This window comes from Porites lutea, chromosome 6 (assembly GCF_958299795.1).
Source record: "Porites lutea chromosome 6, jaPorLute2.1, whole genome shotgun sequence".
NCBI lineage: Eukaryota > Metazoa > Cnidaria > Anthozoa > Scleractinia > Poritidae > Porites > Porites lutea.
The window spans coordinates 3931102-3954699 of NC_133206.1; the positions used below are offsets into that span (position 1 = coordinate 3931102).

The 23598-nt window shown below is 39.1% G+C and overlaps 2 protein-coding genes and 1 long non-coding RNA gene across 3 annotated transcripts in view; 1 reads left to right on the plus strand and 2 right to left on the minus strand.

The window, feature by feature from the left end:
- LOC140941668 (uncharacterized) overlaps positions 1–7160 on the minus strand; it is a 42039-nt gene extending 34879 nt beyond the window's left edge. Inside the window, exon 1 of the mRNA XM_073390687.1 lies at positions 7007–7160. Within this exon, the coding sequence (XP_073246788.1) occupies positions 7007–7059 (53 nt within the window). The 5' untranslated portion in view covers positions 7060–7160. The remainder of the gene's footprint in view (positions 1–7006) is intronic.
- LOC140941767 (tyrosinase-like) lies at positions 756–3881 on the plus strand. Its single transcript, XM_073390783.1, has 2 exons — positions 756–1144; positions 2855–3881. The coding sequence occupies exon 2, from the start codon at positions 2863–2865 to the stop codon at positions 3829–3831; it is 969 nt and encodes a 322-aa protein (XP_073246884.1). The 5' UTR covers positions 756–1144; positions 2855–2862; the 3' UTR covers positions 3832–3881.
- Positions 7161–11171: 4011 nt separating the features above from the next.
- Positions 11172–16105, minus strand: LOC140941298 (uncharacterized). The gene is made up of 3 exons (XR_012166442.1): positions 16062–16105; positions 12212–12292; positions 11172–11572 (listed from the first exon to the last, which is right to left on the minus strand). It is a non-coding gene; the product is annotated as an uncharacterized lncRNA (long non-coding RNA).
- Positions 16106–23598: the final 7493 nt, after the last annotated feature.

Consider the following 23598-nt stretch of genomic DNA (forward strand, 5'->3'; position numbering starts at 1 on the left):
ACAATGCAAATCCCTAATTAGTTTTCGTTTCTGTGATAGACGAGCGCCCCGGTTCAATATGAGTTTTCCTGAAGAGTGTAGTATAGAAAATAGGAGTCCTGTCTAAACCACCCTTTGTTTTTGTCCACGAGTGCGCCTCCATTCTTCGAAAAAAGACTTCCTAGTAAACAAATTTGCTGGCCGAGCGGAGTGAGGACAGCAAAAATTTATTTACACGGAAGTCTTTTTTATCAGTGAAGAATGGAGGCTTACTCGTAGACAAAAAGAGGGGTGTAACAGGACTCTATTTTTTATTTTACTACTGTGGCACTAAGGACATCGACATGCTGTCGATGGAAAGGATTACAGCGCAAAGTTAAAGAAGTGTCGGCATTAGCGAGGTTAACTTATATTCGGATCTGTTGATTGGGCAAGAAATAAGTGCCCGTTGTTTGAATCTAGAGAAAATTTAAGGGCTTTCCCCAGGGACAACGAAAACTGTCTGGGGTGTGGCTGTACTGCCGAGAACTACTACGATTATCTTCTTCACACGTACAAATCATCGTATACATGTGTATTGCCAGTAGTAGACGCAGACGGCTATAAATTCGCTTCTGGGGCCCGTTTTTCGAAGGGTTCGGTAACTTTTTGGGTCCGAATGCAAATTTTTAAATCAAAACCTGTTGTATAATAGCACAGTTCCTAGCTTACAAACCGGCTAATTTTGCTTTGTTAACTGAAGATTTTATTGAATGCAAACACGGCAAACGTATAACAGCTTTTCGGGACCGAAAAGTTATCGAGACTTTCGAGTAACGGGCCCCTGGATTGTCGTCATAAAGCAAAGTGGGCGCTGCGTCGACCACACCAGGGCCAGCTTTTCCTTCAGATCGCGTTACTTTCACCAGTTTTCTTTCCCATTTTGCAGCCTCGAGGAACTACTTTTAATCATTTTTTTTTTTCAGCCAAGTTAGCTTAATGTACTCCACATGTATAAATTATTACAAAAAAAAGATGTTGCTAGGTTATAGAAAATCATTTATGCTTTGTTCATGACATTTACTTTTTTACAGCAGAGAACCAAAACAAACTAATACACTGGCAACTCTGACAAGTCGATCAAAACACATAATTTCGCGAGAAGAAGCACCGCTGTTTTTTAAAGGTATGTTGATTTGCAATTTATAAGATATTTCCAGTATTTTTAGTTAACCATTTAACTATATCTTAAGGTATACAGATAACTAACAACCGCTGGCGAGTAAAATGGCTACCTTAATAGAACCCTAATGGTAAACTCCGACTTCCATTTCTTCTAGGCCGCGCGCAGAATCGCGCGCGCACTATAAAGTTTTTTTTTTGAGCGTTTGATTTTTTTCTTTCATGGCGTATGGAAACCTTGTCTGCTTGTGGGGAGGACAGACTAATGGAAACCTTTCAACGTTTCTAACGTACTTGTAACTCCACTGATGAAGGGCCAGGCCTGAAATGCTTGGAGAGGAACTCAAACAATAGAAGGCACTTTGGTTCATTAAATGGCGCGAAGAAAAGTAAAGATCTGCACTTGGGTCTCCGAAGATGAATTGTGCGCCACTGTCTTGTTTTTCTGTCTCAATCAACTGGTCCAGTTCGATTAGCTGTACCCGTGAACTCTGAAAAATTCGACTCCAGAAGACCAAGTGGAAAGAAAAAACTGAAAAATCCTCCGAGGCCCTTCGGCCAAAAAAAAATCACAACTCTGAGACCCAAAAGTCACCCGAAAAAGAGTTCAAGACCCATCACAAACACTTCAAATCCGAGATTTCGAGATTGGGTAAAATTTTCCGAGACCCACGTTTCTCAAGGTACCATTCTATATTGTCTATACCCTTTGCTGAAATTGTCGCTTTCTCTTGCAGACTCCTTGCACTCAACTTGCCGGTTTCTTACTTTTCCTCTCAGTGCCTGGCCTGTGACAAACATGGCCCTGCAATTCTCTCTTGACTTTTCTCAGTAAATCTATATCATCTCTGTTATTTAGACGACTGCCCGGTCTTTGAAAGCCCAACTGTCCAACTTTAGATAAATAACTCAGTTACGTTGTCTACCTTTCCCTATCTTTTCAATGAAGATATAGTAGATATGACCGTCGCAGTGGTAATTGCAATTTAAGCAATTGCAAATTGTAGCCGTGAGACGAGAGACTACGATTTTTTTCTTACTCTTTCTTTCGTGTTTTGAGTTGCGTGAAGTTAATTTGTTATTGCGTTTGGTGTAGTTTTTTGTTAGCCTTTTTGTTTTCATATGCGTATTCATTCTGTAATTCTATAAGAACCCATGCATTGGGAGCCAATTTGTTGAGTTCATCTTAACCCGTGAATGGGATGAAGCAACGAAGATTATGTGAACTGCAGAAATACAGATCTTAAATGAAGATATGATCGTCGCAGTGGTAATTGCAATTTAAGCAACGTCATGTTAGATGCCAAAATACCCAGCAACTCATAGTACCTTCAACCTTATTGGCCCTTGCAACAGACATCCGAACATACAAAGACACAAAGCCACAAAGATACATACGCTCAGACCACTGACATACATGGAGAATTAAGCAGTAATGGAGAATTAAACAATTCAGAGAGAACCAGCATTACCTTCAGGAAGCCTCCCTTTTCTAGGAAAGTAGATATTCTGTTTTTGACCAAATTTTCGAAAACATCTTGAAAAACTCCTAAAGACGGTGAAAAAGAAGGATCGTCGGCGGGTTGCCTCTTCCCTTTCCACTACCAAAGAGAGGCCGCGGAGGAAATTCTTCTGTACAGAACTGCAGCTTTTAACACGAAACATTACTATTAGACAATAACCGTTAAAATTTCTCAACCATTTTATGTTGCAGTCAACCTAATGAGGTTTCGTCATTATTGGTTCATTGTTTGTCTTAGTAATGCCTGGATCGTTTTTGAGGCGGGCCATTCAGAAAAGGACACTAACGATTCAAGTCCAATGGAGTGCAAGGAAGGAAGTTTCATGTTGAACACGTGTGAAGAGCGTTGTGAATGCAAGAAAGGTAAACTAACCAGCTGTTACCGCGTGAGAAAGGATTTTACCAAAATGACCATCGAGGACAGAAAACGTTATATTAACACTTATAAGCTGGCATCGGTCCATCCTGTGGTTAAGAAAGATTATGAGAAATTGATAGCTCTCCACAACACCGCTGGAGATCAAGCAAAAGTTCCTGAAGCCTTTTTGCCCTTTCACCGGTGGTTTTTGGTTGAGATGGAAAACGTACTGCGCAGAATCGACTGTCGTGTGACTTTACCCTACTGGGATTGGAGCAAAAACACTCATCATTGGTGGAGAGGAACTGGTGACGAAGACCTTTGGAACCCTGCTGATCATGGTTTAGGAGGAGATGGAAATTATACCGATGACAACTGTGTGGAGGACGGAGCTTTCAGCAAAGATAAATGGCGTCTCTTAGACGTGTCTGGAGGAGGGTGTTTAAGAAGGAATTTTACGAAAGACAACCTTCTCTACGATATTGATCACGTGAAGAAAACTTTATCGCTGCCCCTGGAAGAGTTCGAACAATTTGAAGAAACTGTCCGTGTAGACTATCACTTGTTGCCTCACAACGCAATCGGTGGTACAATGATGAATCCTCTAATAGCAGCAAATGCCCCAGAACTACTTCTTCACCATTCATTTATGGACAAACTGTGGTATCAATGGCAAAACAAAGGAGATGAATACAAAAATGTCTACTTCCCAAGCGTGCCTTTCAAACTTTATGGATCAAAGTATTATGGCCGGGAATGGATTGATTCTAGTAACCTTCCGGGTCAGGTGAAAGTTCTTTACGAAGAATGAAAATAAAAAAAACGATAAAACAGTTAAATAATCCGATGTATAGGCAGACATGAAACTCTTTGACATTAAATGTGCCGAAATCAATTAATCCTGGACAACTGATTTTCGACCATTCCAGTAATACTGAGTTGGAACTTACATGTGTTATTTATCAGGACATAGGACACATTTTATGAGGTAAACATCCTTAGCCATACGGCTAATTTGCAGCCGTTCCCACACGTAGAATTAAGGTAAAGAATTATATGGCAATAATTAAAATCAAAAATAAATTACTAACTTCTAAGATTATAAATTACCTATGATATAATGCACCAGTCATTTGAAACCCTCGGGGGATGACCGGGGCATTCACTTTTTATGCGAGTGAAAGCAAGTGAATTCTTGCCAGAGTGAATGGCATGAACTCCTCCGCCCCCATATGTCCCACACGGTACTCCCTTTTTTAAAAAAACAGAAGAATTAAAAATCATGTTTTACAGTCTTCTGGAGTTTTTATAGAATGACTCAATCAATACAAGTGTCTTTCTTGCCATTTTCACGACACAACTAAATCGTTAGTTATTAAAAAATCGGGTGAAATAAGACGCCTCTTATGAACTTCTTGTATTAATATAATGGCACAGAAAACGTGTTCGCGTCTTAAACAAGACGCGACTCAGCTAAGACACTCCTCGCATGCACGTATAAATGGTAAAGACAAAGTTTGTGTCTTATTTAAGACGTGTCTTATGTAACCGCGTCAAAAGACACTTTGCAAACCATATTTCCTAGCTGCAAGAAGCGACGGGAAAATGAAAACGCTGACCACAGAGTGACTGCCCCACTTAAAGGCCACGGTCAGGAATAAGGCGAAGATCGTGATTTCAAGCGTCAGTGAAGCGTATCCTCCGCCTACCTGGAAACAAAAATGGAGTTCTAATTACTCGTTGAGACATTATTAATAAAACGATTAAACCACGCCGGTGCTCTTCCCTGTAAACAACTGTCTACGGAAAATAACATTTCCTGAATTCACGGCTTTCTAACGTGCTGCCTATCCACTTAAACAAAGTATGAAGAGCGGACTTTCTCCAGCTTGCTAGTGTTTCTAGCCCCACAATGATGCCAGATTTGGTTGCAATAAAGAAAAGTTGGACAAAATAGAGGTGTCATATAGCCTCCTCGCAGACGTCCTTTGGGGTTCGTTCGTCACGCATTCATTTCTCCCCCACGGACCGAGGGGGAGAAATGATGCGTGACGAACGAACCCCAAAGGACGTCTGCGGGGAGGCTAGGTGTCATACAGTGCTGGACCCTTCCGACTTGCTAATATAGAGATTTACTGTCTTCTTAACTATTTTCTCGTTTAGCGGAGTCGAACGCAGAGTATAATATGTAATCGAGGGCTTTTTTTTGACAGTATCATGTTTACACAGAAAGACTGTCCAACTTAAATTCTTAAGTCTATAAAATCGTGTTTTTTTATCACCGACGAATCAGACGAGCACTGAAGGGGCGAGCCACTAGCGAGGTTTGGGAGCATGCTTTCCCAGAAAATTTTGTAATCTTGTTGCTATGAAACGCTATTTCTAGTTTTCTGAGAGCACAAATTCTGATAATAATAGTAAAATATATGGAAAAGTACCTCAATATAACAAAACCTCGGTTCCGCTGTAGGAATGTAGCCTTTTTTCAACAGGATTTTTAAGTAGGATTTTGAGGAGTCAATATAATGCACAGATGTAAATTTCTTTCCCTGGATTGATATTTGCACAATACAAATCAACAAATATTACTATTATTATTATTACTATTATTATTACTACTACTATTATTATTATTAAATGGGTGATCGATCTTTTTATATGTGTGTGTGTGTTCTACACACAGGCAGGTCCTTAAGGACTTTCAATGCTGCCCCTAAATTGTTGAACGATCTTACCCTGATTATTAGAAATATGCCTTCAGTTAATGCTTTTAAAAAGGCTATTAAAACGCATTTGTTTCAGAAGGCATTTCCCAGCCAATTTATTGTTTTTATTCTTTTCATAAAGAACAAAAAATAGACTTTTAGATTTATTACTTTTGTTAAATTATTAACTGCAATTTGTAAATAGGACTTTAAGGAATAATTAACCATTACTTTTGGAATTTTTAGAATTAGAATATGTACTACAGTCAAATGGAAACTCCACATAACAAAGTCCTTGGTATAAAGAATGATTTTGTTTACCCCAGTAATCGTAAAATATATGGAAAAGAACCTCAGTATATAACAAAACCTTGTTGTAGTGAACAAATTTTGCCAGTCCCTTGGCAATTCATTATATTGAGGTTCCACTGTAGGAATGTAGCCTTTTTAACACGATTTTAAAGTAGAGTTTGAGGAGTCAATGTAATGCACAGATGTAAATTAATTTCTTTCCCTGGATTGATATTTGCACAAGACAAATCAACAAATATTATTATTATTATTATTATTATTATTATCATTATTAATATTATCATTATTATTATTATTGTTGTTGTTGTTGTTGTTGTTATTACTTTGCTGGCCAGCACTACTATATATTATGTGAAGTAAATAAAGGTTGTTTTTGTTGTTGTTCTTGTTGATAAAAATTATTGACAGAAAATAATTCAATGTTTTTAATTTAAAAAAGGGGTACCTGTCAATACAAACTTGTTAGAAAATGGATCTTACCCTTTCATTCCCAACTGAATAATTGAGCAATAAGCAAGGTGGCTCACACTTGGGGACACTTATGGTGTTATCTACATGTATCTTGTTCCTCAGCATTTAACAAAATAAAATTTGGAAATTTTCGTGAAAATATTTGACTTTGGCCTCTTTTGGGTCAGCTGGTATATCAAATTACAATTTTTTTTTCACTTTTCAAGAATTTTAGAAACCTTGCACCTAGACGTTAGATTATTTCCAGTTTATACGAAACCCTAAGAAAATGAAACCAATTAATTTCCTCTAACAAAACATAAACAACTGATTGTAGTTGCTCTTCTCTAGATTAGCTGTTTTCTACCTTCCATTTCTCGTATAGAGTGTAAAAATTACAAAATCACGTGCTTGTAAGTTGTTTTCGTAAGAGACGACATGAAAACCGTCTATTCAACGTGCTATGATTGTAGGAGCCCATATGCTACCGCGGATTTGCCCGATGGTGTACGTACGTACCTTATGAGCGCCGCTTGTGAAGTCCTGGACGTGACAGACGCGTTACCTGTCATATTCTTATGATTGCAAGTTAGCGCATTGCTTTGTATTCATAAAAAGGTTGCTGAAGCAGATATATTTGCTACAAAAGATCTACAAAGTACTTTGCATACAAATCCAATGAAATCGGAAACCGTGCTTTCACATGATCAGTGTCACGTGACAAATTCACAGGATAGAGGCGGGGGAGGGTATGGGAGATTTGGTCTCAAACTGGAAATCTTAAACGTCGATCAAACGGTTTCCAAGTGGCTCTAGAAGCAAAGAGACAGTAAATAACAAAATAAAACCACAAGGTGAGTCATTTTTATTTCTATTTTTGACAAAAAATGGAGTTTAGGACGTATTTTGTTTATGCATTCTCTTATAAATTCAAAGCGAACTCCCACAGTATCTGGGCTAAAAAAACTCAGTTTTTATTGTACAATCAAAAAGGACTATAGCCCTCGCCGTACCTGGTTTTAACAAGAAAAAAACCCCTCAAGAAAAGCATTAGTTAAAATTAGATTAAGTAGTCATCAACTTTGAATTGAAACAGGTAGATACGAAAAAATCCCACACAATGAAAGTATATGTTCCATTTGTAACAGTAACAAAATTAAAGATGAAAATCATTTCTTACTAGATCGTAAGGCCTGTTCTAAGATTAGAGACGTATTTTTCTCCAAAATAGAACTTAAAATACCTAACCTCAAATCACTTTCACACGATACTTTAATAGCTCATCTTATGAATTCTTCTAATTATTTATTATAAATACGTAACTGTCAATGTTTCAATGAATGAATGAGATCTGTAATGTTTCAAAATGTTTTACAATAATTAGTCATGGTTATGCAAATAAAGCTTTTGTTGTTTTTATTTGTACTCATGCCTTTTTTTGGGCGGTCTTTGACTCTCGTTCCTCGTTCGTTCTTTGCTCCGAAACGGAAAAGCTTGCTACACACGTTACCTGAGTGTGGAATGGGATCAGAGGATCTGTCTCCCTTTGTCGCTTTAATCTTCTCCTCTTCCCCCAGAAACACCTGATTCTCACGTAAATTCACAATCACTTAGCATGAGGGTCATCGTCAGCATAATACAGTAGTCGAAATCACGGATCCCCTCAGTGATCGCCGCAGTGCAGGTGTGGACCCCTGACTTGGGTATTATAATGGAAATTGAGGACTGCCAAAGACAGTCACCAGGATAATTGAGGGCATGGGTCTACTCTCTTATCGCCAAAGGTTACAGCGACTCAGATTAACGACTTTACTGGACCATCAAATGCGTGGTGACTTAACAGAGACTTTCAAAATAATCAACGGTGTTGCGAACTATGGTCACAATATGTTTGGGACGAATACAGCTTATCGAACTCGTAATCTTAATGTCACTTTTCATCATCCATTAAGATCAGCGCATGACTTCTTTCACAAAAGACTTATCAAATATTGGAACCAGCTGCCACTATGCGTGGGAAATTCACCAAGTATCAACGCCTTTAATTAAGTTTCGCCTAATCAATGGATTCTGGAAATTATCGGAAGAAATCTTTAATAGAATAAGCGATAAAAGTGGACATGTCAACTTTTCACTAGCCACTCGCGATGTTGCCATGCGGCAAAATATCTTGTTTTAATATTTAATTTTGTCGTTCTCTGCTTTTATTATCTTTCTAATTTTAGAACTCTTATGATAATACATTTTTAATTTTTATCACATGTTCATAATAATTTCGTAAATAGATTTTTGTAAATAGAGATATCCTGAAGAGATATAATAAAGTTATCTGATCTTATCTTATCCTATCGCCTGCCTCGTTCCCAGTAACTCGCGATCACTGGGGGATGTTTGAATTAATTATTAAGGAAAGCAGGGACCAAGGGGTGGTCGCGCTCTACGCTCGTTCCCATCATCCCTCTCTCGCGCTTCTCGCTTGTCTCGCGTGCTTGCGAGTTGGTAAAGCCTGTCGAGGGGGCAGCCCTATCGACGTGCTCGACGCTAATGGCTCAGTCAATTCCAAGTGCGCCCATCGCCCCCCGGGTTTTTGTCGGGCATTTGTCATTTTGTTTTGGAAAAGCTGCAAATGCCCCAAGGTAGGGCCAGGCGTTCATACAAAAACCGACCTCTGGCTTTCCACGTTAATTTTAGTCCGCTTCGCAGCCGTTATTAGGGTCGTTACGCAACGCTCCTCCCCACAATTTTTGTGGGAAGAGAGTTGCTAGCCTGCGTCACAGACACTCTAAACATTCTGTATAGAGAGTCTATACAAATGGTTAAGATGAAACCTCGTTCCCAGAGTCCCCTCTTACTCGGACCCCGTCGGCCCCTTGGCCTCAAAGTTTCAACAGTTCCAGCTAATGTGATAATCCCGTACCCAGATCTCACTCTGTCTTAGGCTGAAGGCAGGAGATCTGGGTACGAGATTACCAAAGTGACTAATCTGATCTAACGGAAATTCCAAAAATTATTGTAGTTCTAAGCTTATGAAATGTGAGAGGCTCAATTTTGATGTTTTAAATACTTTTTACTGGGCTGCCTGTGGCACAGCCCAGTTATATAATAGGCTCAATTTTTCCTTCTGGCACAAATCGCACCCTAATATGTTCAGCGCGTGCGCAAGACATAAGAGTATGCGTAGAATAGGTCAGCGGACTTCAGCAGAGTACATTCTAAGGAGCTCGAAGCGACTCAAAGTTATGAGCAATCTATCTTCGGTGGAAGCGTAAGAATGCCAAAACGTAGCCTGCGTAGCAGCCGGCGCTTGGAAGTAGCGGGCACAAGCAAGAGAGAATGAGCGAGCGAGCGAAAAGAAGACACGCGAGGGGAGAAGGAGCTCCCTCACCCCTCGCGTGTCCATCTCGCGCGCGCCCGTTCTCTCTTTCGCCCACTACTTCCAAGCGCCTGCTACTCATATGCTTACCTTGCACTGGTTTTGTACAGTTCAAGCAGTTTAATGAGACCCGTGGGTTGGGTGGTGTCGGAGATGGGAATGGGTTTAGCAGGGTTACTTTTTACGCTGTCAGCTGTCTGTTGTGGTAAATTTCTCGTTTTCATACAATAAAACAATAAATTATTTCTATCTAGTCTAGGTTTTATGGCAGCCCAGTATACACCTTCTAGTGTCTGGTTTTAATAGTAGTTTTCTGTTTCTTAAAACTTGCAAAGCAAATTAAGTTTCAGTTTTATATGCATGATATGCATTTAGAGACCTTGTAACTATCCAAGTGGATATATTTCTATTTGACGGGGCGACCTACAAATGGCATATTCCTTTCTTCTTTCTTGTATCAAAAGAAAAGACTTCACACTCAGGGATACAATTGTAACAAAAAACTTTCTCCGTGGGGACCGTAGACAGGCATGCATTGTTTCTGCAGCTCCCGCGCAGGCTAACGACCTCATCCGAAGACGTATTTAGATAATCATTCGTCGTAGATATAGGGCCAATAATTTCAGGCAATAATTTTCTGTTCGTTTCAAATCGACTTCCAACTCTGTTCGCAAGACGACATGAAATGACCCGTCCCCTCGACTCAAAATTGGCCCCACTGAAGGGTGCCATGAAGGGACACGTAAAGGGTCCTGGGAGTTCCGTCCGCCAGTTTGTATTTTTTCGATATAAATGGAAGGTAATTCTTGATTGGGCGTTGCTCTCACGGGCAGCCCAATAAGATCCAATAATAAATCATTTTCTACAACTTTACAAGTCGATCTGTGCTTTCTATGGGCATACAGATAACAAACGACCCAATCTTAATCTTAGTCACGTTATACTGTCATGTTTATTTTGGGGAACAGAGGGGTTGGATGACGGGGGTGCACTGTGGAAATGTTCCAGTTAAAAATAATTCCTCCCTTCTCTTGTTTTAAAAGAGTAACTTGCTTTTTCATATATTTTTGTTCATATGTGGTGAGACTGATGGTACCCATTTTTTTTGTTCATATCTGAAACGACCTGCCCCCTCCCCTCAAAAGTCAGGAGGAGGGGAAACACAACGCCCTCTGGGTTATGCGTCCGCCATTTTGTCTTTTTTGGACGCAGTGACTTGCCACCGCAACATGTTTGGCTGTGCCACAGGCGGCCCAACAACAACAACCCTCCCCTCCCCCAAAAAAAGCGTAGACTTGAATTTACCCAGGATTACTCGTTACATTTTATTTTGCCTTACTTTTATGCAGCTTTTCATTCACAACTACAAAGAGTTCAAGAATACCCTTTATTCATGACTACTATCTTGCTTAAAGACAATCCCTTGAGGCTGTTGGCCACTCAGCGTCTTGGCCAAGGCAGCCACCCGTATTACGCTAGCTGCATAGTCTCCATTTCTTTAGTTTTCTTTGGAGATGGAATCAAACTTCCTCAAATTTTGCTTCCTGTATACATACGTGCAATTACGCTTGGAATCAAACTTCCTCAAATTTTGCTTGCGGTAAGAATACTTGGCATTACGCTTGGAATTAAACTTCCTCAAATTTTGTTTGCTGTAGACATACACGGCATTACGCTTGCTCGTCTGACTCTTATCCTCAAGGTCACCAGCACTGAAAAATATGATGTGAGAAGATTGAATCCTTTTTAAGGAACCTTATAGTCCGTTTGCAATCAGGAGATAATAATAAGCACTACAGTCAATTTCTTCGGCTTATGCGTGCAATCCTGTCCGAAACCTGTGCTGAAAATTGTTCTTTACGTGTGAAGAAATTAAAAGGAACATCAATTCTGGTTTTTGCGACGGATCAAAGGATGTGCAGTAAAGTGTAAACACTAACACTAAGAATATATGCGACGATGAGCATTCAAAACACTTCGATCAGTCAATGATTAAAGAATTAGATAACCTCTATTAAGCTTATATATGTAAAATCAGCGAGAGATTTTCTGCAGTACGTAGAACGAAAAAATTTCTTCGTATCTACTAAAAAGCATGTCAAACTTTAGCAAAACGCAATCTTTTAACTAACTGCTCACGCCAGGCAGAGTAAAATTACTGATTGATACATGAATTTTTGTGGTGAAAACCGATCGATTCATTAAACGTTTTGTTTTGTGCAATTTTTCGAATAATTCAACCAGTAACAGTCGATCGCTGATAATCTACAAGTTACAGGGACTCAGTAATTCGCTTTGGAAAAGTTTGACACGCCTAAAGGAAAAATGCCGTCAATCTGTATCTCACATACCTTTTCACTGGCACAATCTCGGAGACGATCAGAATCATCGCAAGAAAAACGAAAATATAACGTGACATAATTGAGCCTCGCCTGAAAAACATGAACACGTAGTTACATAAAGTTAGTGAAAAGGGCAAAACACCCTTCACCACTCTCAAAAACTATAATTTTTTAGATCTTTTAAAAGCGATCATACCACTTCTAATTACCTAGACTTAACGAGAGGAACAGCTGAGAGAAAGAAATTAGTAAAACTACACATAAGCAACCACAAACTAATGATACAACTTGGTAGATACAATCAAATTACCAGAGATAATAGGAATTGCCCTTTTTGTGGATCCAATCAAATAGAAGACGGATTTCACTTTCTTTTTAATTGTTCAAAACACTCTTTCATTAGGAATAATTTTTACAATAAAGTTAAGATTCCGATTCCAAATATTACCCAGTTCCCTGTGAACGTTTTGACCAATGAAATGATGATCGAACACCTCATGAATTACTATATTAATTTACAATTCATGAAATAAATTTAAGTTTGCTTTGACTTTCGCGACGAATTATGAACAACGTAGTTTAATTGGCCAGTGGTTAAATTTGAGTTCTTATATTATTCTTAAAACATAGTTATAAATAGCTTTAATTTGCAATACTGTATGTACTTGTATGTTTCTGCAAATAAAGCTTGTTTTATTTTATTTTTATTTTATTTTTATTATTTTGCCACACAGAATAAATTACAATAAGTCAGAATAGAAAAGATAATAAATAGTTAATTAATATTAAATTTAAAATGAGCATACAACTTGAGAGGAGTGGCTGTGGCGGGGAAATCTCCGAGAAGCAAAGCTTATGAGGAATAGAGATTTCCCCCCTAAGTTTTTTGGTGTTGGCTCTGAGAAGTTCGGCTCTAACTGATTACATTTATTAAGATAGCTATTGTTATTGGAAATTTGTGCTACAGTCAACAATTTAATAGTAATAATAATAATGATAAGTTTCTTATATAGCGCCATTTCTACTAACCAATGACGCTTAACAAGGTTACTACTTGTGAGAAAAATCTAAAAAAAATACGAAAATAAATAGAACTACATCATAAAAACATAAAGAACAATCTAAAAGGAACGGCTGAATAAAAAGGTCTTAACTCTATTCTTAAAAAAAACTCAAGCGTGCTGTAGTTTTTATTTGGTCTGGTATAAATTGTTCCAGAGTGAGGGGGCAATGACTGAAAAAGCGCGCTTTCCATAGGACTCAAGATTATACTTAGGGACTACTAGCAATCCCTTGTTGGTGGAGGGGAGTGTTCTGCTAGGTGTATATTTAATTAAAGAGTCTGTTAAATTTTTAGGTCCAATTTCGTGATATGCTTTAAAAGTCAAAATTAAAATCTTGAACTCAATCCTTGACTTGACGGTCAACCGATGTAGTTCTTTCAAGATAGGGGAAATATTGTCGCATTTCTTTGAGTATGTGAGGAGACGGGCCGCAGCATTTTGAACACGTTGGAATTTTTGCAACAAATGCTGAGGAAGACAAGATAAAAGTGAGTAACAGTAATCAATTCGAGAAGTTCCAAAGGCATATATAAGGATTTCACAGTGCTTGTGCGATAGGAACCTTCTAATGGTGGTCAGATTACGTAGATGGTTGAAAGCTGTTTTACAAAGAAATTTCCCATGCTTGTTCATTGACATGAACCAAACGCCGCTGTTTTTTGCCGAGTCAGCGGCTACAATTAATTCAGTGCCTGCATCATGAATTAAGCTTAACTGCGGAAGAGGACGATGACGAGCGTTCAGTAGAAAGAGCTCAGTTTTTTAATTATTTATAAATTAGTTTAAGTATATTGGCTATCCTCCAACTATTGATATCAAGAATGCACGTTTTCACCTTAGATTTGGGGTATTCAGGTTCACCAGGACATGAATGAAAGGACATATATATGTCTGGCTCTCATCGGCATTAAAATGATACGACATATGATGACGTTTGAGGACATCATTCAGTGGTGCGGTGTATATAGTTAATATAGGAGAGGACCAAGTACGGATCCTTGGGAACCCCGTAATGAGGAACATACGAACAGGTCGAGGACTCACTGTCAACACGTACAACCTGACTTCTATTCTTGAGATATGACGGATGCAGTGCAGTTTCAGTGCTATGGCCTGGTTTGTGCGCTGACTGTAGGAGCTCATGAGGGTCGTTATTTATAAGATTGCAATTCAGTCGATCAGCAGCAACCTTCTCAATAGCCTTGAAGATGAATCTTAAGTTAGAGATAGGTCTATAGCTCGATAGCAGCTCATTATCAAGCATAGGTTTCATGATTCTTGGTTCGACAGCTAACTGTTTAAGGATTTCAGGAACGCAAGCCTCATTAAATGACAAATTCACTATCCTAGTAATGGTAGGGAGAAGGGTGTGAATACAGCCTTTCATGATATTAACCTGGTATTGGATCTAATATGAAAGATTTAGCATAGGGTATTACTTAGAAGAGTTGATAGCTAGCTCATTTGTAGCTGGGCAGACAATTTTCTCATCGTTAGGGTTTAAGCCTGGGGAGCTAAGGCTGTTTCTGACAGTTTCTAGGTGGTGCACAAAGAAGTCCGCAAATTTATTTGCGAGGTCAACAGCATTGTCCTTCTAATGTAATTTTTTAGGTGCCAGGGGTTTAACATTTTGTCAAGAGTAAACAGGATCGCTTGATTTGACTTGTTTTCTTCTATGACCAAGGAGTAGAAGATCACCTTGGACTCATAAGTAAGGTTATTGACCAGATAGCATTAGTTTACGTAAAATTGTCTGCTTATAGTGGATCTGATCTTGCGCCATTGGTGTTCAGGTCTTCTCCTTTTCTTTTTTTGAGCCTTAATCTTCTGTGTGTACCATGCACAGCTGTTTCATGGGTGACAATACGCTTTTTAACCCTTTAAGCCCTAAAAGTGATCAACATCAATTTTCTCCTTGCAATGTCTATGCTTCACAAAACAGTTTGGTCACAAGAATTAAGGGATTGATCACACAAGATGAATTTAGTTGACACTCTAGAAACTTCTCCCTACTAATTCTATAAGAAGAGTATAGAGACAACAAATGAGAATTTAAATTTTGGCATTAGGGTTTAAAGGGTTAAGAGATGCATGCTGATCAAGTATTGACAAGAGGGTCCCATATTACAGGGATGTTAGATCAGTAAAGTTCTCAACGTACTTAGCATCTGTGAGAGATGAATTGCTAGTGTCCTCAACAAATCGCTCCGTGTCGATGGACTTCAATTTCCTGCAATTAATTTCCCTTCGGGGATAACATGGTTTTGTCATGGACATCATACAGAGCACAGCATAGTGATCGGAGATTGCTGGATCAGTCACGGATACATGTGAAATAAGATCAAGGTCGTCTGATCTATTGTAGTGATCACGAGGTCAAGGGTGTGACCACTGTGATGAGTCTCCTCTTTATGTGTTGTTCAGGGTTGAATGTGTCTAGCAAGTCAAGGAATTTGACTGCAACAAGGTCACTAGAAGAGTCTACATGAAAATGCAGGTAATTTCGCTAAAAGGAAGGCAGGGTGATATTTCGCTCACAGTTCATATGAAAAAGTGTTTAAAACTTCAAGACTCACAACTGGTTTATGCCTAAATTCGACAAAAAGGAAACCCATGATTCCTTTGTTGGCTTTCTTTGAGTTAATGCTGTCAACACTTTAGCTCAAAGCCTTTTACGGAATACTTCAATTTTGCTGTTTTCTGTACTGAGTAGTTTTATCCATGAGTAGCGGTGGTCAAAAACATGACAAATTAATTCAAGTGCTTCTTCAATAACTTCACTAAAGCTCACCTACCTCTTCCCAGATACAGTTACACAGCAAGTTTCTGCAAGTGAAACCCCTGGTTTGTAGCCACTTTTCCCGCACATATATATACCCGTGTATGTGTATGAGCAAGGGAGCTCCGCCTCTCGTGGCTGACGATGAGTGATTGACAAATTTGTTAATAGACTACGCCCCTTTCTGCTCAGTCACAGGTCGCTGTATCCAGTTGCTATGATAACACGTCAATAATTCAGATATCATCAAAACAATTACTATTATTATTGTTTTAATTATTCACGCTTTTGTCGATTGTGCTAACAGGATTTTGACATAATTTAGCAAACAGAGCATGTTTTTAAGCGTTTATCTAAATTTAGCATTCCAAGCAAAATTTGGCATTTTTTGTTTTTAACCCGTTGCCAGGTTTTTTTGGGGCAAAACTTAACAAAACATAACATAATAACATAAAGAAAGAACCAAATGACTCAACAGTTAACAAACACTTCCTGGAATTAATAACAAGCATTTATTACGCTATACATTAAGTAACACCAGAATAGGCTTGGATAAATTCTGCTGCCTGAGCTATGAAACAGGTCATTTTTAGGGTCCTTTCCCATGGTGAGTTTTGGCTATAGGGTGTCAAAAATTGGTAGGTACTTCATATATGATTATTATTATGTACCGTAATATACTTATTATATCTTATTATATATTATTATTATTACACTATATATCCCTATACAACACCGTATACCCATATACAACACCATATGCTCCTATACATCACCATACACCCAATACATCACCATACACCCCTATACATATGTCATATACCCCTATACAACACCATATACTCCTATACATAACCATACACCCCTATACATCACCATATACCCCTATACATAACCATACACCCCTATACATCACCATATATCCCTATACAACACCGTATACCCATATACAACACTATATGCTCCTATACATCACCATACACCCCCATACATAACCATACACCCCTATACATAACCATACACCCCTATACATAACCATACACCCTATACATCACCATATATCCCTATACAACACCGTATACCCATATACAACACCATATGCTCCTATACATCACCATACACCCCATACATCACCATACACCCCTATACATATGTCATATACCCCTATACAACACCATATACTCCTTTACATAACCATACACCCCTATACATCACCATACACCCCTATACATCACTATATATCCCTATGCAACACCGTATACCCATATACAACACCATATGCTCCTATACATCACCATACACCCCATACATCACCATACACCCCTATACATATGTCATATACCCCTATACAACACCATATACTCCTATACATAACCATACACCCCCATACATCACAATATACCCCTATTCATCACCATATATCCCTATACAAAACCGTATACCCATATACGACACCATATGCTCCTATACAACACCATACACCCCCATACATAACCATACACCCCTATACATCACCATACACCCTTATACATCACCATATATCCCTATACAACACCGTATACCCATATACAACACCATATGCTCCTATACATCACCATACACCCCCATACATAACCATACACCCCTATACATATGTCATATACCCCTATACAACACCATATACTCCTATACATAACCATACACCCCTATACATATGTCATATACCCCTATACATCACCATACACCCCTATACATCACCATATATCCCTATGCAACACCGTATACCCATATACAACACCATATGCTCCTATACATCACCATACACCCCATACATCACCATACACCCCTATACACATGTCATATACCCCTATACAACACCATATACTCCTATACATAACCATACACCCCCATACATCACCATATACCCCTATACATCACCATATATCCCTATACAACACCGTATACCCATATACAACACCATATGCTCCTATACATAACCATACACCCCCATACATCACCATATACCCCTATACATCACCATATATCCCTATACAACACCGTATACCCATATACAACACCATATGCTCCTATACATCACCATACACCCCCATACATAACCATACACCCCTATACATCACCATACACCCCTATACATCACCATATATCCCTATACAACACCGTATACCCATATACAACACCATATGCTCCTATACATCACCATACACCCCATACATCACCATACACCCCTATACATATGTCATATACCCCTATACAACACCATATACTCCTATACATCACCATACACCCATACACATCACCATACATCCCTATACATAACCATATATCCCTATACATCACCATACACCCCCGTACATAACCATACACCCCTATACATAACCATACACCATCACCATATATCCCTATACAACACCGTATACCCATATACAACACCATATGCTCCTATACATCACCATACACCCCATACATCACCATACACCCCTATACATCACCATATATCCCTATGCAACACCGTATACCCATATACAACACCATATGCTCCTATACATCACCATACACCCCATACATCACCATACACCCCTATACATATGTCATATACCCCTATACAACACCATATACTCCTATACATAACTATACACCCCCATACATCACCATATACCCCTATACATCACCATATATCCCTATACAACACCGTATACCCATATACAACACCATATGCTCCTATACATCACCATACACCCCCATACATAACCATACACCCCTATACATCACCATACACCCCTATACATCACCATATATCCCTATACAACACCGTATACCCATATCGACACCATATGCTCCTATACATCACCATACACCCCATACATCACCATACACCCCTATACATATGTCATATACCCCTATACAACACCATATACTCCTATACATCACCATACACCCATACACATCACCATACATCCCTATACATAACCATGTATCCCTATACATCACCATACACCCCCGTACATAACCATACACCCCTATACATAACCATACACCCCTATACATCACCATATATCCCTATACAACACCGTATACCCATATACAACACCATATGCTCCTATACATCACCATACACCCCATACATCACCATACACCCCTATACATCGTCATATACCCCTATACAACAGTATATACTCCTATACATTCCCATACACCCCAATACATCTCCATTCACCCCTATACAGCACCATACACCCCAATACAACACCATACACCTCTATACATCACCATTCACCCCTATACAGCACCATATACCCATATACATCGCCATGAGAAAATGCAAGGGGTGACAGGCCGTACATCTATACCGGTGTGAAACCTTGTGTAAACCTTTTTATATTTTAGCTCTAACGAGCATGTCCTTTAGGGATTTTCCTTTCTTGTAGGAAATGATAGGTGGTTCTTTGAAAATTTGGCGAAGTAACGGTTGGTTTTGTATAAGATTCCAGTTTTTCATTAAAACTTCTTTTAAAGTAGACACTGAGGGCTGGTACTGTGTCACAAAAGGCAATATTTCTTTTTCCTCTTTGTTGTTGTGTTTCAGGAGAGCAGACTCCCTCTCTGTGAACTTTATATCTGATAGAAGGTTTTCTATCATAGTTTGTGGGTAGCCTCTGTCAATCAAGCGTATTTTGAAATTTGAAATATTTTCCTCAAACGTAGATTTTGAGGAGTTTGTTCGTAGGATTCTCAAGGCTTCTCCTTTGACAAATCCTTTTTTAACACTCGGCGGGTGACAAGAGGTGAAATGTGTGTACTGGAAGGTTTCCGTTTTTTTAAAATGTGTCTTTACATCAAGGATAGATTTTTCCTTGAATCTTGTGCCTTTGTATACAATCGTGTCTAAAAACACAGTCTCAGTGTCAGATATTTCGGCCGTGAATTTGATAGTTGGGTGATGTAAGTTCGCTTGTTCGATGAAGGCTTCGATGTCTGGTTTACTGATGTCCCATAGGGAAAAGATATCGTCAATGTAGCGTTTCCAAACTGTAGGTTTAAAAACGGTTCTGCTTAGAATTGTCGTTTCAATATGTGCCATGAAAATGTTGGCAAAAGAAACTGCTGTCTTTGTACCCATTGCAGTGCCATGGGTTTGTAAGTAGTGTTTTCCATTGAACTGGAAAGAAGTTTCTTTGAGGATTAGTCTAAGCATTTCCCTCAGGTAATGTGTAGGAATAGGAGGGTTGTCTTTGTAGAAGTTTTCATATGCTTTGCAGACAATTTCAATACCCTCGTTTTGTGGTATATTTGTGTAAAGACTTGTGACGTCCATCGAAACAAGAAATGTTCATTTTTTCACCTTTGTGTTTTCAATAAAATTTATAAAGTCGGTGGTATCTTTAAGGTATGATTTCTGTATTTTTGATATTGGTTGCAGTAATGTATCAACAAAAGAGGAAATTCTTTCTGTTGGACCATCGCAGCCGGAGATAATTGGTCTCCCTGTAAGTGACATTTACAAAGCGATTGAGTTTTAAGACGACATTCAAAGGACACAGCATCATAATGTATTTAAATCATGCTTAAACGTGATAAATACCCAAAACCAGTGTCAGATCTGGATATATTTTTTAAAAAGAATACGTGCTGTGTACAGCTAAACATTGTTCTCTGAGATCGCGTAAACCTAAACTTTACGGAGATATTAAAAGCAGTTACTCTCACATGACAGCAGCTATGGAAAATTATTATATTTTTGAGTAGACATATCTCATAAACGGGCTACAAATTCAACAGGAATACGCGCGAACTGAATAAATTGTCTGTTGAACATTTTACAGGTTCTGCTGCACTTACACAATTTTCCCTTGCTGAACATAAACTGTACCGAGCCGTGTCTTGGTCCGCTATATAGAAGCGATATCATCGTTCAAATTTCAAACTGTAAGATCCCCTGAAAGAGGTCTCCTCAATGGAGCAATATGTAAAAGGTTTCAAAGGTTTCACGCCGGTGAAGATGTGAGGCCTGTCACCTCTTGCAAGTTTTTACTTCCTAGATAAGTCGGGAAGAGGAAGGAACCTCACCCGTAAGCACTGGGGTCGAGAATGTCTGCCGACATCTTGGACAAAATTGAGCATGCTCCAAATTCAAATTATTCTGCGACGTCAATCAAACCGTTACCGTAGCATCCACTGTGTTTGTCCGCAAATGTAAATGTTAGCGGGAACTAATAACCAGTTCGTTTTCACCCTTACGTATCTGTGTTTCCTCTGGATTTGGAAGCTCTTTAAGAACAATTTCACCTTTGAAATTAAAACTTGCCACGTTTCAGTATAAAGAAGTTAAAAAAACCTAGAACTAAGGTAAAACTTACGGTGCTTTTCAAAAACAAAGCAACGAGCCTTGAAACACATAAATACACAAAACGGATCGAAATCCACCAATCACAAACCACGGGCTTTCGTTTCCCAGGAGGTTCGCTAAAATGTAAAGGCAAGAAAGCGAAGAAAGCGTCGCTTCTTCAGATTGTGATTGTGATTGTGATTGTGATTTACGTCGCAGAAAAACAAAATCCAAAGACGTTTTTGGCATCGCAGGTCGGGTATTATCCAATAAACAGCTGTAAAAGCATCGATAATTGAAATGCCACATGGATTCTGTAGCCTCATGATCTTATTTTGAATTAGTGTTATAAATGAGCAAACACCAAAGAATAGGCATAGATCCCGGGGGGGGGGGTACTCCCGCGAATTTCGGATAGGGGTGTGCTGCGAAGCTTCGTAAACCCTAACCCTAGTTAAGGACTAAGATAGCGAAAACTGATACACTTTTTAAGGCCCAAAGCCGAAAAATGACACCCTATTTAAGGAAAAAACAAACATGTGGCTTGAAGAGGCGTTACGTGTATTTACCCGCTTAACGGCTATTAAACCACTATTGCAAAATCATTTTGTTAATACTTAAACGGATACATCAAGTTAAAAAAAAACCGTTCGTTTAGGCGCGCATTTTCGAAAACTTCAAAACCCATACCCTATTGCGCGGCACGTACCTATACAGCCCATAGATGGGAGTACCCGCCCCCCCGGGAATAGATACTGTTATTCAAAACCCAAACGTTAATCCTTCCTTCGCGTATAGAGGTGTATGGTTATGTATGGAGTGTATGGTTATGTAAAGGGGTGTATGGTGATGTATAGGGGTGTATGGTGATGTATAGGGGTGTATGGTGATGTATAGGGGTGTATGGTGATGTATAGGGGTCATGGTGATGTATAGGGGTGTATGGTGATGTATAGGGGTGTATGGTGATGTATAGGGGTGTATAGTGATGTATAGGGGTATATGGTGATGTATAGGGGTGTATGGTGATGTATAGGGGTCATGGTGATGTATAGGGGTGTATGGTGATGTAAAGGGGGTGTATGGGAATGTATAGGGGTGTATGGTGATGTATAGGGGTGTATGGTGATGTATAGGGGTGTATGGTGATGTATAGGGGTGTATGGTTATGTATGGAGGTGTATGGTGATGTATAGGGGTGTATGGTTATGTATGGAGGTGTATGGTGATGTATAGGGGTGTATGGTTATGTATGGAGTGTATGGTTATGTATGGAGTGTATGGTTATGTAGAGGGGTGTATGGTTATGTATGGAGGTGTATGGTTATGTATGGAGGTGTATGATGATGTATAGGGGTGTATGGTGATGTATTGGGGTGTATGGGAATGTATAGGGGTGTATGGTGATGTATAGGAGTGTATGGGAATGTATAGGGGTGTATGGTGATTTATAGGGGTGTATGGGGATGTATAGGGGTGTATGGTTATGCATGGAGGTGTATGCTGATGTATAGGGGTGTATGGTTATGTATGGAGGTGTATGGTTATGTATGGAGGTGTATGGTGATGTATAGGGGTGTATGGTTATGTATGGAGTGTATGGTTATGTATGGAGTGTATGGTTATGTAGAGGGGTGTATGGTTATGTATGGAGGTGTATGGTTATGTATGGAGGTGTATGATGATGTATAGGGGTGTATGGTGATGTATTGGGGTGTATGGGAATGTATAGGGGTGTATGGTGATGTATAGGAGTGTATGGGAATGTATAGGGGTGTATGGTGATTTATAGGGGTGTATGGGGATGTATAGGGGTGTATGGTTATGCATGGAGGTGTATGCTGATGTATAGGGGTGTATGGTTATGTATGGAGGTGTATGGTTATGTATGGAGGTGTATGGTGATGTATAGGGGTGTATGGTTATGTATGGAGTGTATGGTTATGTATGGAGTGTATGGTTATGTAGAGGGGTGTATGGTTATGTATGGAGGTGTATGGTTATGTATGGAGGTGTATGATGATGTATAGGGGTGTATGGTGATGTATTGGGGTGTATGGGAATGTATAGGGGTGTATGGTGATGTATAGGAGTGTATGGGAATGTATAGGGGTGTATGGTGATGTATAGGGGTGTATGGTGATGTATAGGGGTGTATGGTGATGTATAGGGGTGTATGGTTATGTATGGAGGTGTATGGTGATGTATAGGGGTGTATGGTTATGTATGG